The sequence below is a fragment of the Bombina bombina genome, chromosome 6 (assembly GCF_027579735.1).
Source record: "Bombina bombina isolate aBomBom1 chromosome 6, aBomBom1.pri, whole genome shotgun sequence".
NCBI lineage: Eukaryota > Metazoa > Chordata > Amphibia > Anura > Bombinatoridae > Bombina > Bombina bombina.
Window position 1 is genome coordinate 273,397,996 of NC_069504.1, and position 14,704 is coordinate 273,412,699.

At 34.4% G+C, this 14,704-nt stretch overlaps 1 protein-coding gene across 1 annotated transcript in view; it reads left to right on the plus strand.

Moving 5' to 3' along the window:
• Positions 1-14,704, plus strand: part of GNS (glucosamine (N-acetyl)-6-sulfatase) — a 96,036-nt gene that overhangs the window by 18,357 nt on the left and 62,975 nt on the right. The window contains exons 2-7 of the mRNA XM_053716859.1: positions 1,923-1,982; positions 4,189-4,392; positions 6,267-6,332; positions 8,596-8,694; positions 13,238-13,405; positions 14,163-14,245. Coding sequence (XP_053572834.1) covers positions 1,923-1,982; positions 4,189-4,392; positions 6,267-6,332; positions 8,596-8,694; positions 13,238-13,405; positions 14,163-14,245 — 680 coding nt within the window. The remainder of the gene's footprint in view (positions 1-1,922; positions 1,983-4,188; positions 4,393-6,266; positions 6,333-8,595; positions 8,695-13,237; positions 13,406-14,162; positions 14,246-14,704) is intronic.

The window sequence follows — 14,704 nt, forward strand, 5'->3', positions numbered from 1 at the left end:
AAGGAAAACTACATATATATTGTATATAAAATAAACTTAAACCGTAAGTAGGCTTCTACGAACATTTTTTATGCATGAGATCAAAATACCTGTCTCGAAAAAAGGAGCATAATATCAGAACACATAATGCAATAATAGATAGTACAGTATAAATAATCAAGTGCCGCCACACAGAATACACCGTCGGGGTCCTGGCATAATTAAAATTCAAAGTTTCACAATTATCTCATAGAGCTGTGCATATGTAGAACTATTAACAGTCCTCTTGCAACGATGCAATATATTAATTCAACTATTTCAGGTTTCATTATGAAACATCCCATAGAACCTGACAAACTTGGCGATTTCTGTTAGGCTCAGAACATACTGTCCTCTATCCAATGCTTATTCTCTTCAGACCCATAGGGACACCTATCTTCCTGTTGTTGAAGCACAGTCCTGACTTAATGGGTAATATGGATGGTAGGGCATTCAAAACGTTCCACCAGTAAACAATGGGGATCCGGTGCACACATGTGTCAGAGAAGATGCAGACCAAGTCCCAATCTATACTGCATCTGAGTCTATAGAAGTCCAAAAGACCTCTGCTATTTGAACACTTAAAGCTGATGCACTAGTAATGGTTGGCAATGAGTAAGTTAAAGGGGTAGTTAACCTGTAAGGAAGTTCTAGGGATCTTCTTGTCGGCCAACAAATCTCAGTCTCCTCTGAATCATTCTGAGCTTGTGTTTCCCTATTCCTATTCTGAGTGCTATAGTGTTAGCAGCACAACACTCAGGTAATGCAGCAGAATAAATCATCTCCATGTCAATAGAAGGGGCATCTGCAATATGAAATTATGTAAGTCGTTATATCTATCTGCGTATCCAAACATGCAACACACTGCTCAAGCAGTAGTCTTAGTTTTGTAAAGTGCTCCTTAAACATTTCCTCCATTAAGTCTTACGTGATTAGTTTCTAGATAGCAGTGGAAGAGAAAGTGTAGCTAACTGAGAATTACTCACTCTGTACCTGTGTGAACGGAGGTGGGGGGGTTTGAGACCTTCCCTAATTGGGCTGCCAAAACCCCAACGGTCTGGAAATATAGAAATAGAGGTATCAAACAATGCAGAAATACTGATAGAATCTAGGCAAGGTATCATGAATACTGAATGTCGAATATTCCTCTTAATACACATTGGATTGCATTATTCCAATGCTCAGCTGCTAGTATTGCGACCGATTATGGCTGTCGCCCTGACACGCCCACGTGAAAATTATTTTAAAGGGATTATTCAAATGGCAGATAAATTACTTTCCCTGAGTTTAAGAAACCCCAATTTAACAGATATGGCTTACGGAATTTGGCCTTTTTTTTTTAATTTTTTTTTATCCAGGTTACAGTGATGGACAGTTGACTGTCATAGTAAAATCAAGTTGAGCTTTTCTCTATACAAGCTCACTCCTATATGAGTTAACTCAGCTGCAGCACAGTCTCATATGTTTTTCACCTAATCTGTGCATAAATCTCAGATTTGTTTTGTTTGTGAGAGATCCATTCAGTGAGTTTTTCTTTGAGAATCCTCTAAAGATGCTCCATAGCTATTAGGGTAAACTTATTTCACCACTTGTGTGTAGCCACCTGTGACAAATGTGGCTTACATGTTTCTTATATGTCAAACATGTCACACAAAATTGATCCCATCTCTCAAACATGGGTACATCACCAGGTTGTGGATTTAGCAATATAGCAATATAATTGGGGAAAAAAATAATATATATGTATTGCTTATTTGGACATACAGAAGCATTCCCTGTGCTTATTAAATATGTTGCCTTACCTTATGCTATCATCTAGGGTTGCAAATTACAGTATAGTTTAAAATAAAATTCTAATGTTACATTGTGCTCTTGTAACTTAGATTTTTCTCTGTCTATTTTAGACTCCTTTAAAGAAGACCAAGGAACTCATTGGAGAGCACGGTATAACCTTTTCAAATGCAGTAAGTGTTTCCAAAACATTGTATGTGCCAGCTACTGTGTATTGTATTGTGTCCTGTAAGAAGTCTCATCAGTACTCCCTCAGACCCCAAAGATTTTGCATGATTTCTCTCCCTGCTGGTGAGTTTTTGATAATTAGGCTATATATACACTCACCAGCAGGGAGAGAAATCATGCAAAATCTTTGGGGTCTGAGGGAGTACTGATGAGACTTCTTACAGGACACAATACAATACACAGTAGCTGGTATATATATATTCTCTTTCTCTCTCTTTCTCTCTCTTTCTCTCTCTTTCTCTCTCTTTCTCTCTCTTTCTCTCTCTTTCTCTCTCTTTCTTTTTCTCTCTTTCTCTCTCTCTCTTTTTCTCTCTCTCTCTTTTTCTTTCTCTCTCTCTCTTTCTCTCTCTTTCTTTTTCTCTTTCTTTCTTTTTCTCTTTCTTTCTTTCTCTTTCTCTCTTTCTCTTTCTTTCTTTTTCTCTTTCTTTCTTTCTCTTTCTCTCTTTCTCTTTTTTTCTTTCTCTTTTTTTCTTTTTCTCTCTCTCTCTTTCTTTCTTTTTCTCTTTCTCTCTTTCTCTCTCTCTCTCTTTCTTTCTTTTTCTCTTTCTTTTTCTCTTTTTCTCTTTCTCTTTCTCTTTTTCTCTTTCTTTTTCTCTTTTTCTCTTTCTCTTTTTTTCTCTCTCTCTTTCTCTTTTTTTTTCTCTTTCTCTTTTTTTCTCTCTTTCTTTCTCTCTCTCTCTTTCTCTTTTTTTCTCTCTCTCTCTTTTTCTCTCTCTTTCTCTTTCTCTCTCTCAATATAACCTTTCTAATGTGTCAATTGGGCACTATTTAATTTTTTGCTGAATACTTAAAAAAAAAACAAAAAAAGCACAATTTAAAGCAGTTAATGCAGACACTATACAAATCCTGTAAAAAATAGGACAAACACTAGCCAAAGATCTGATGCGTTTACTTCTTTAGGTCAGAGACTATTGTGTATACGCCTGATAATAGCCTGATAATAGGGCGTATCTTTTCACACATATTAGTGTTTTTCCTTTGCAGGGGTTAAGCACAAAGCTTTGACAGGTCTCTAAAATTATAGGCTCTAACTTATTAGATCATGTCATTTTTGCACTGTACTGGCACTTTAACTGGTCAATTGTGCATGACTGACATGCAAAAAGAAAATGTTACCTTTACCTCCATATAGCTTTTATTCTGTTTTCCAATGTAAACAATATTGCACCATAACTGACCTGGTCTCTGTCTGTGTAACTGTGTTTTGTAACGTAAGTCAGTATTCTGAAATGATATGAAGATGGTAAATGTTTTCTTTTTAGAGTTTTAAGACGTAAATAACTTTAGAGTTACCCTTTGTGTCACACAAGTTAATAGGTACGGCATGGCGAGTGTGCATTAGGCATGTGCATCAATTTGGAATTCAGCATTAGTTTCACAAACGAATACTGAACATGGCCACAGGCAACAGCATTCACCCATTTTCGGTGCTAGGTTTTTTAAAATCCAGAAATGTATGTGTTGCCGTTTAACACTAATAAATCTGGTGCCTGCGGCCAAATTCAGTATTCATTTGTGAAATTAATTCAACTTTATGTACATGCCTAGTAGGCAAGTGACATGGGCATCTACATTTAACCAACAATATATTATATAATTACTATTGATGTTTTTTATTTATTAATTATTTAATTATTAAATTATGTTCCCCTCTATTCCTTGTGTGATTATCAGTAGCTGGTGGGTTAGTGCTCTAGAGGTCCACTTGAAATCCCAGAAAATGTATCTATTTTCTGGTAGATGACTGAAAACACCATTACGGAAGGAAGCAACAGGTGCACTAAATTTGTAAATTTAAATAAGTGAGTGAGTGATACTTTAAAACTGGAGCTTAGGAGTGCAGGTTTAACCAAGATGACCAATATCAACGTAACTAGGAAACATAATGTGATATTTAGGTGTTTGTAATAACTATAATAAAGCTAACGTGCTGTGTGATATCCATTGCGTTGCAGTTTGTACTTTGTGTAGAAAGGTTGCACAAATGAAAAGGTTATACTGTACAATATTTAATTTTGGTAAAATGTTGTAATCTCTTGTTTCATTTCATATATTTTATGATGTATAGAAATGGAAACAAATATATTAGTGTAATCTATTATTATAAAAGATTTGCCAGTGCATTGAATTTCTTATTGTTCTTGTCTCCAGTATGTAGCCAGTGCCCTGTGCTGCCCCAGCAGATCCAGCATCCTTACTGGGAAATATCCTCATAATCACCATGTTGTAAACAACACTATAGAGGGAAACTGTAGCAGTATAGCTTGGCAGAAGACGCAGGAGCCATACACATTTCCAGCGTACCTTCAACACTTTGGGTACCAGACCTTCTTTGCTGGGAAATATCTGAATCAGGTGATATATAGCCTTTATCTTTAGCTAAAAATACTGTGGGACACTGTGCACAAAATAAATATGGACTATTTATGATAGATGTAGATACAGTTTGTAATTTACATGCATTACCTATTTTGCTGCTAAAAAATTGGAAAACCTTGCAGTGCTTTCACTGCATATGCATTCGTTCGTAATACACACTAATTAGAGAGCTAGGGTTTTCCCCTCACTTCCTAACTAGCGTGCTTACAGCTAGGGAGTCACTACTGTGTAATGTGCTATGTAATGATAGTGTTCTGTGCAAAAATCAGAAGAGCTGCAAAAATACAGACAAATCAGCTTTAAGGGGCACTGAACCCAATTTTTTTCTTTCGTGATTCAGATATAGCATGCAATTTTAAGCAACTTTCTAATTTACTCCTATTATCAATTTTTCTTCGTTCTCTTGCTATCGTTATTTGAAAAAGAAGGCATCTAAGCTTTTTTTTTTGGTTCAGTACTGTAGACAGCACTTTTTTATTGGTGGATGAATTAATCCACCAATCGGCAAGGACAACCCAGGTTGTTCATCAAAAATGGGCCGGCATCTAAACTTACATTCTTGCATTTCAAATAAAGATACCAAGAGAATGAAGAAAAATTGATAATAGAAGTAAATTAGAAAGTTGCTTAAAATTTCATGCTCTGTCTGAATCACGAAAAAAAAACATTTGGGTTCAGTGTCCCTTTAAACTCAGATTATCTTCCCTTGTGAGCTCCGGTATAACTCTACTGGCATCTCACTCCCCCTTCCCTCCTCACTGTTACCACAGTGTTTAATTAGCTTATGTAGACACTGGAGCTGATCCACACACACACTGCTTTAAGAAATACAATCCTAATGTTTAACTAGCTCCCAATATTACACTGATGCTCTGGAGCTGACTTTTACTATGTGTTTAATCCTTTTGTACGGATTAAACATATAATTATACAACCAATAGAGCAATAATAAAATTGCTCTAACATATTATAGCATTTGTTTTTTTGGACATATTATGTCCCTTTTAAGGACACATGGTAGTTTCTAAAATGACACACTATAAAGAATTCATTTTTAAAATAAATCACCAGTACGAATGGTTTTAATAAAAACAAAAATGATCATATTGAACTGTTAATAAGGTTCTTTGCTCTTCTTACGCCCATGTTATGTTTCGGGATAATACTGTGCATTGTTCCTGGGTCCTATGGGGCCTGCTGTATTTAAGTGTGAGGCATGCACATCCCTATCAGTGATCAGAGACATCACTGCAACTCAAAAGGCTCGCCACTGGCCAAAAGCGCTCTCATATACTGAAGAACGTTAGTCGTTCTGTTCTGCATACAGTAGAATATCAGCAAGTTTGCATCAGTGATGGGGAGGTGTATGCACCATACTGTGATGAGGAATCTGCATTACGGCCCTGTTTCAGTAAGTTGATGGGGGAGGGACTGAAAGTGTATCAACAGTTTATGGGGGTAATTTACATTTTATTTAAAACATTCGTATTGGGTGGTTATTTTACAAATTCAAATATATATAGTTTGCCTACTGAATAATAATCTCCTCTAAAATAATACTAAGTATATGTTTATATTTTATTTTGTTTCATATTGTAGGGTATTAGATGATTTACATCCTATTTTGTCCAAGTAAATAATCCTTGGTGTGGTCACATAAGTTATATAATATAAGTTTATTTTTAAATTTGTTAGATGAATCCAACATTATTTTTTAAGTCTATGTTGGAAACAAGTTTAAATAGCCTGGCTTTCTTGTAACATGACTTTTTTAAATTAAAAAAAGAGAATATGATCTAGTCCTTATTGTTTACATGTAGTCCAACTGTGTCTTTTTTATTTCTTTTCAGTATGGGACACAGGATGCAGGAGGAATTGGGCACGTACCTCCTGGATGGAGTTACTGGTACGCTTTGGTGAGTCAAATTTAATATCTTAATATTTGTGTTCCAAAGACTTTGACTAATATATTTAGATTGATTTCTAGTTCTGCAACATAATAGTATACTGTACAAATGTAATTAGTAACATATTCTTAAAAAAATATAGTTCTGCTTCTCGTCAATGTTGAAAACTTTAGTTGTAAGGTTTGCAGATTTCACCTTTGCTTATGCTTTTATGCTCCATTTAGGATGTTATTAACTACAAGTTTGGGTTACTTGTAACTTATACTAAATTTGAATAATTACGTTTGATAACTTGTTTTGGAAATATGAACGTTATGCTTTTTCTACCTTGATTTTTGTTCCATCCCCCCCTCCCATTTTATTTTCTGTACCCTCCCCAGTTAAATTTTGAAGAAAAAAAAAGAATGAACATAAATAAATGCACAGTAAGATACAGATTGCTTGTTTTAACAATGAAAAAACAGTTCTCATTCCAGTGCCACAATATTGCCATCATCAAAGTAATAGCACTTGTGACATTGAAGAACCCTTCTATCTTATGCGTTACCTACACTTTTGTGATATCAGGCATTATAGTGATATTGTGGTCCTGTGTGATATTTATGGCCCCTGCCTCCGCCCGTCGCGAATATATATATATATATATATATATATATATATATTATATTATATTTTTTTTGAGAACCAGAAAAAGAGAGGGGGGTGGAGGAACAAGACGACTGAGGTATAATTATTATAATTTAAAATTAAAAATAGTTAGTGGGTTGTATTTATGATAGCAAGATAAATTGAAATATGTACAGTAAACTTGTTAAATTTGCCATCACTTTCATAAAATGTTTGCTAGAATTATCACCAGTTGAAGAAGGGGATTGGCTAGTCATATTGCATGTGAAAAGCCTCTTTACTATTATCACCCATAATGAGGAGATGGGCATCAATCAAATGCACACTGCAGGGACATCTTTTTGTTACCCACAGAATGGACTTAAATGCGACCTCTCTGTGTTGCAAATGATGTCAGAGAAAGAGAAGGTGTGGAATGAAGCAGAGGGGATATATAAAAACATTTTATTAGTTTAGACAATCCTGGTCTATATAAATTGCTTTTGTTGATACAGTATTTCTTCCTAAAGTCTAGGCCGATATACTTGGTTTGTAATGCTCTGATACCAGATTCAGGGCCTGATATTTAAAAACTCCCAGGCATGGAGAGAAATCAAGCAAAATCATATTTATTTATGTTTTAGACCTTATATTGTCATGTAGATGTCTCTCCTTCACACCAAGAACCTGCATAATGAGATAAATGTTTTTAATAAAAATTTGTGTTTCTAACATTTTTTAGGGACCTCTCCATACTGACGAGATGTTTTAGATCATCTCACCTTAGTGAAGAGCTTTTGAATATCAGGCCCTTAATGGAGAATTTTGTTTATATGGCAATCTAAATTAACAGCTTCTTAACCTGTAGCAGGAAGAATGTCACTACATACAAATTATTTGAATTCTCTGTATTTCTTAGGTATGTTCGTAAGAGCTAGAAATAGGATACGACTCAGTGCACAGTAATGTGCAGGGTACTTGTTTTGCTCCCTTGAAAGGAATGCACGTTCTATATTTTTTTTTTCTATTAATCTAAAACTAAGCAATGTCAGCAGTTGAAAACATGTTTGTATGTTTAAAGGGACATGAAACATATTGAAATGTTTATATCTGCATAATAAAACAATTGGGCAATATACTTTATTATTCCCCTTTTTCATGTACTTTACTCTGCAAATGGTTACATTTTTTAATTTTTCAGAGCTGAAGATAAATGCACACTGTAGACTTGTTAAAGCTAACAATGGTACATATCTGTCCCTAATTTGATTTAGCAGGAAACAACAACAATACAATACACTTTATACAATATAATGACTGTGGCTAGTCTTGTCTGCAGATTCAAAAACCTGGATTGGCTCCTTCAAGTGAGGCAAGTTGTGGAGGGAGTTTGGCTATTAAAAAACAATTACAGCAAAGCAGATGTTAATTTATTTTAAAAAGTTAAGACTTAGCTTATGTGTTATCTTATAGCAAGACAACAAAATGTATTGTAATTACAAGGTGTTTGCTGTTCCTTTAAATGGCTTATTTTAATATGACAACCAGACGTCATTCTAAGTTTCTTGTAAGTTCAAAACCAAATTAATGCATTTTGTGTGTGGACCTAATTTCAAACATATTTTGTGTCTGCTTCCAAAGGTTCATAGGATTTTTTTTATTTTAGGAGAAAAATTCAAAATATTATAACTACACCCTTTCAGTAAATGGTCAAGCACGACAGCATGGTGAAAACTACAGTCTTGACTACCTGACGGATGTGTTGGTGAGGAATGTTTTCTTATGTTCTGTACTAACAGTGCAGGTTGACACATACATGATAAAACATAGTATAAATAAGTGTGATTGGTTTAGTCCGGCAGAGAAAGATTTGGACATGACATTACTGTGCACAGGTGTTTTTCGGGGGGGGGGGGGTGATCTTACAGGTTGATAATAATATTACATTATAGAAACACGTATGTAGCAAGTATGTAAGTATGTGGTATCTAGAGGGTAAATCACATGACATATTGTGGGCTATGCTATCCCTTATTTGAAAGAGGAGCATCCTCTTTTTCAAATAAGTATCATGAGGATCCTTTTAGACATGAATAGTATGTAAATGATGCAAATGAGCTACATACACTATTATAATCTGCACTGACACCCAATCACTGTATAGAGTGTTGTGGGGTCTTTTTTTAAGGGCAGTAGGAACACTTGTTTAGATTTAATTGCAGGTAAAGGGGGAAAAACAAATTATTAAAAGTACAGTTTTTTTTTTTATATGGCACACTCAAATCTGGGGTTATTTAATGTCTATTACACGTAAGGCAAACAGTCCAATAAAAATAAATGTAAAGACACTTAATTTCAAGATCTGGTAATGTACTGTGCACAGGAGAGCAGGAGGGGTCCCTTGTACAACAGTAGACTAAGTTGCAATTACTATCTAAACAATTAGGCAGAAAGGAAAACTATTGACCTCAGCTTACTCTTCATATATTTGGCTAAATATCTTCAACATGTTCATAAAGGAAAATGAATGCAAATACAATTATTTGGATACATGTCTTAGGACATCCTGGCTATGTATGTATGCATAATAGTATGTTTGTGTGTGTGTTGTCAATGTGTTAGTATATGGTTGTGTTTGTATGCATGATAGTGTGTTTGTGTGTGTGTTGTCAATGTGTTAGTATATGGTTGTGTTTGTATGCATGATAGTGTGTTTGTGTGTGTGTTGTCAATGTGTTAGTATTTGGTTGTGTTTGTATGCATGATAGTGTGTTTGTGTGTGTGTTGTCAATGTGTTAGTATATGGTTGTGTTTGTATGCATGATAGTGTGTTTGTGTGTGTGTTGTCAATGTGTTAGTATATGGTTGTGTTTGTATGCATGATAGTGTGTTTGTGTGTGTGTTGTCAATGTGTTAGTATATGGTTGTGTTTGTATGCATGATAGTGTGTTTGTGTGTGTGTTGTCAATGTGTTAGTATTTGGTTGTGTTTGTATGCATGATAGTGTGTTTGTGTGTGTGTTGTGAATGTGTTAGTATTTGGTTGTGTTTGTATGCATGATAGTGTGTTTGTGTGTGTGTTGTGAATGTGTTAGTATTTGGTTGTGTTTGTATGCATGATAGTGTGTTTGTGTGTGTGTTGTGAATGTGTTAGTATTTGGTTGTGTTTGTATGCATGATAGTGTGTTTGTGTGTGTGTTGTCAATGTGTTAGTATTTGGTTGTGTTTGTATGCATGATAGTGTGTTTGTGTGTGTGTTGTGAATGTGTTAGTATTTGGTTGTGTTTGTATGCATGATAGTGTGTTTGTGTGTGTGTTGTCAATGTGTTAGTATTTGGTTGTGTTTGTATGCATGATAGTGTGTTTGTGTGTGTGTTGTGAATGTGTTAGTATTTGGTTGTGTTTGTATTGAGGGAGTAACTTTTTTCCATATTTTGCTTAAAGGGGTAGGAAAGTCAAAGTTAAACTTGCAGGATTCAGATAGAGCATGTCATTTTAAAGGACTCCATGTTGTAGAAACAAGTACATAATAAAAATACAATGCAATAACATTTGCTCTGAATTTCAAATAAGCAGTAGATTTTTTTTCCCCCTGACATTTATTTTTTTCTCCTATTTTCCGTCCCTCTGTATCATGTGACAGCCATCAGCCAATTACAGACTAGTTTTACATATACCCTGTGAGTTTATGCACATGCTCGGTAGGATTTTGTTCCCCAGAAAGTGTGCACAATTTGAAAATGGAAGTAAATGGTAAAGTGTCTTAAAACGTAATTTTCTATCTGAATCACAAAAGTTTATTTTTACTTGGGTGCCCCTTTAAGACACTTTTTAAATTCACTTCACTGCGGATTGGTGCCTGCACACATTTGTCTCTTGTGATTGGCTAATTAGATGTGTTCAGCTAGCTGCAAGTAGTGCTATGCTGTTCCTTCAGCAAAGGATATCAAGAGAATGAAGCAAATTTGATAATAGAAGTAAATTGCAAAGTTGTTTTAAATTCCATGTTCTGTCCAATTCATGAAAGAAAATTTTGGAGTTTTCTGTCCCTTTTTAAATTAACGTGAAACCTAATTTTTTTCTTCCCTGTTTCAGATAGAGCAGGCAATTTCAAGCCACTTTCTAGTTTACTTCTATTATCAAATTTTCTTCTTTCTCTTGGTATCCTTTGTTGAAAAGCAGGGACATAAGCTCAGGAATGTGTATGTGTCTGGAGTACCACATGGCAGCAGTTCTGCAAGAATATTATTTATTTGCAAGAGCACTACATGGCATCACTATTTCCTCCTATGTAGTGCCCCAGAAACCTACCTAGGTATCTCGTCAGCAAAGAATTCCATGGGAACAAAGCAAATTTGAACATAGAAGTAAATTGGAAACCTTTTTTTTTTTTTCTTCTCTTATGCGCTTATCTGAATCACAAAAAAAACATTTTTGGGTTTTATATACCTTTTAATGTAAGGTAAGTACATAGCTAATTTTGTACTTCTTCTGCGCACACATTTTAGTCACTTGGCCAAAAAATTGCGAAGGCCAAATTTATTGTGCACCTTTCTCAAAAAAATTAGAGGGAGCGTTGTGTGCAGAGTACACACAGGTAACGGGGTTGCTCATCACCACACGTGGAGGAGAAGCCTATGTGGTAGGTACATGGAGTTGGACAAAGAGGCAAACCGTTAATGATGAGCAACGGCTAACAAAGTTACATTTACTTAATTTTACTAATTATCCCCTCACTTGGTATATTGATGTATAAAAGACTAACATTATATACCCATTTGACAATAGGTTTCTTTCAGATTATATTATAATAATGGGTTTCGTGCAAGAGTTTCCACTGTAAAAAGGGAGGAAAAAAGAAGCTCTGGCCTAGAGTACTGTTCATAGACTGTACTTTTTAGAAAGATGTTTATTGACTTGTAAAAAAAATAATCTGATTACTATTAAAGGCCACATAGTGTACAACAATAAACGTGTAATAAACTAAATATGTGTAATGATATGATAGTAAAATACAAATATATTAATGTGCTAAATAAAGTTCATGACCAAGTACATTTTAAAATTAAACCGATATGAAACTTTAAAAATGTTCTTTCCTGCATTTATAAAAGTTTAACATTTTCTAAAAATATTTTTGCAGCTTATGTCCATGCTTGTATAATATTTGCAATTTTTTTACACAAAACTGTAAAATGCAATCTAATACATTTTGATATGTCATTCTCATTGGAACTGTTTTTTTTTTAGCTTACTATAATAAAGTAAACACATGCTATTCTGTGTTGAAAATAAATGGATATATTCATTATATCCCCTAAAGGGTTAAACTTAAGTAACACCTTAAGGGGTGGTGTCTAATGCATAAATAAATAGTATATGGATAAAAAGAGAGAAGAGAGCGCATTAGTCTGGCACACAATTAGTACTAAGCTCAATAATATATCCCACAAATACTTGCCAAAGGAAAATATTAGAAGTCTAAAAATGTTATTAAACTTAAAGGCACAGTCTACTCCAGAATGTTTATTGTTTAAAAAGATAGATAATCCCTTTATTACCCAATCCCCAGTTTTGCATAACCAACATTGTTATAGAAATACACTTTTTACCTCTGTGATTACCTTGTATCTAAGCCTCTGCAGACTGACCCCTTATCTCAGTTCTTTTGACAGACTTGCATTTTAGCCAATCAGTGCTGACTTATAAATACCTCCATGGGAGTGAGCACAATGTTATCTATATGGCATATATGAACTAGCACTGTATAGCTGTGAAAAACTGTCAAAATGAGATAAGAGGCAGCCTTCAAGGTCTTAGAAATTAGCACATGAGCCTACCTAGGTTTAGCTCTCAACAAAGAATACCAAGAGAACAAAGCAACTTTGATGCTAAAAGTAAATTGGAACATTGTTTAAAATTGCATGCCCTATCTAAATTATGAAAGTTTTAATATTGACTGTCCCTTTTAACATTTACTCTGTAGCCCCAAAAAGGACAAACATCGAAAACACTAGTAAAAAAACAAACACGTTATAAATAAAAAGCCCTATACTAAAATATATATTTTCAACAAAAATATAGGACAATGTTAGATAAGTGGGGCTATAGATTATTTGAATTTTTATTCTCTATACTCATTTATGCATGTGTACGTCAGGGTATTTTTCTTCCTATTTTTATATATGTTTTATAAGATTGACGGGTACCATATTTTAATCATACTTTCTTTTTCTTTTTTCTTACACATAAGCAGGTAATAAGAATCCCTAGTATGTTTTTAATCAAATGTTTTTATATAATTAACAGGCTAATGTGTCCTTGGATTTCCTGAATTACAAATCGAACTACGAACCCTTCTTCATGATGATATCTACTCCAGCACCACATTCACCATGGACCGCTGCTCCTCAGTATGAAAATAAGTTCCTTGATGTCAACGCACCTAGGAGTAGCAACTTCAACGTTCATGGCAAGGTACCAGTAATCATCATTAACCTATCATTTGGCCTTACACTTGTATTATCTGTATCTCTGTGTATGTAGCAGTATTAATTCACATATAATAGTGACTCCTTCCATATATGGAAATAAGTTATATCTAAATAAAAAAACATGATTTGCTGTGAGCCTTTGGGTTTTAGTTTCACTTTAATGTAACCTAGGGAACTTCCTCACAGAAATATGTATGCACTTTTCACACTAGGCCAGTAATAATTTGAATATGTTTTTAACCAAGGTAGTTGAAGTACTTTATAAGACCTAAACTATAACAATAAAAAAGGAGTTAGTTTGCAGAAATAAATAGTCTCTATAGTTTTCCATCTGCATGTAGGTGTGAAGAGAGGCCTTGATGGGGTGGAACCTTTATGTCACTATATTATTTTGATATATACTAGTCCGTTTAGAGCAGCAAGGAGGGTGTGTAGGGCATAGCTGTCTGTGCTAGCTGTAGTAAGGACGGCTTTTCATCTGTACTCCTAAAGTATGTGTTTTTTGCTTAGTTCAAATCGTAAAGTTCTGGTTACATATGATACCAGATAGACAAGTGACAGGCCAACATCAAAAGTGTATTTTAATTAAAAAAATAAATAAATAAAAAAGAATGTATGTTCAATGGCAATTCTTGAGGGCCACAGACATGATCATTTAAAAAGAGTAGGCAGTTCTGATTACATTTACTGGGATTTATCAATTTTGTATTTATTTATTTTTTTTAATTTTTTTTTATCAGGACAAGCATTGGCTCATTAGACAAGCCAAAACACCAATGACAAATTCCTCAATAGCGTTCTTGGACAATGCTTTTCGCAAGAGGTAACAGACCTATTTTATAATTTTAAGCAGTTTATTAACTATTTACATTAGATATTTCAGTTTTACCTATGTGAGGATAGCAAAACATAGTGTTGTAAATTTATATCGACACAAGAATTGATATCCATTATCCAGATAGATATGTTTATAGTTAAAAATCCTCACGTTATAATAGAAAAGTAAAAAGACTGGTACAGAGAATCTTACTAAATGTCAAGTTGATGGATGCAAGTGTGTATGGGAAAGCTCTCTGCTTCAAGAGGCTGTGCAGATAGGCAGTGAAGGAAAATGTGCAATAGAGAAATCTAATGGTGCGAGTGGTAGACTTCTTATTGGGTGGGCTGCTTGCTGCTGAAAAAAAAGATAAACTGTTCAGCCTTACCAAATGGAATTTAAAAAATTTGATATTCTTTTTATGTAGCAGCTACAAATGTCCTTTGCAGATATAGACCTTTATCG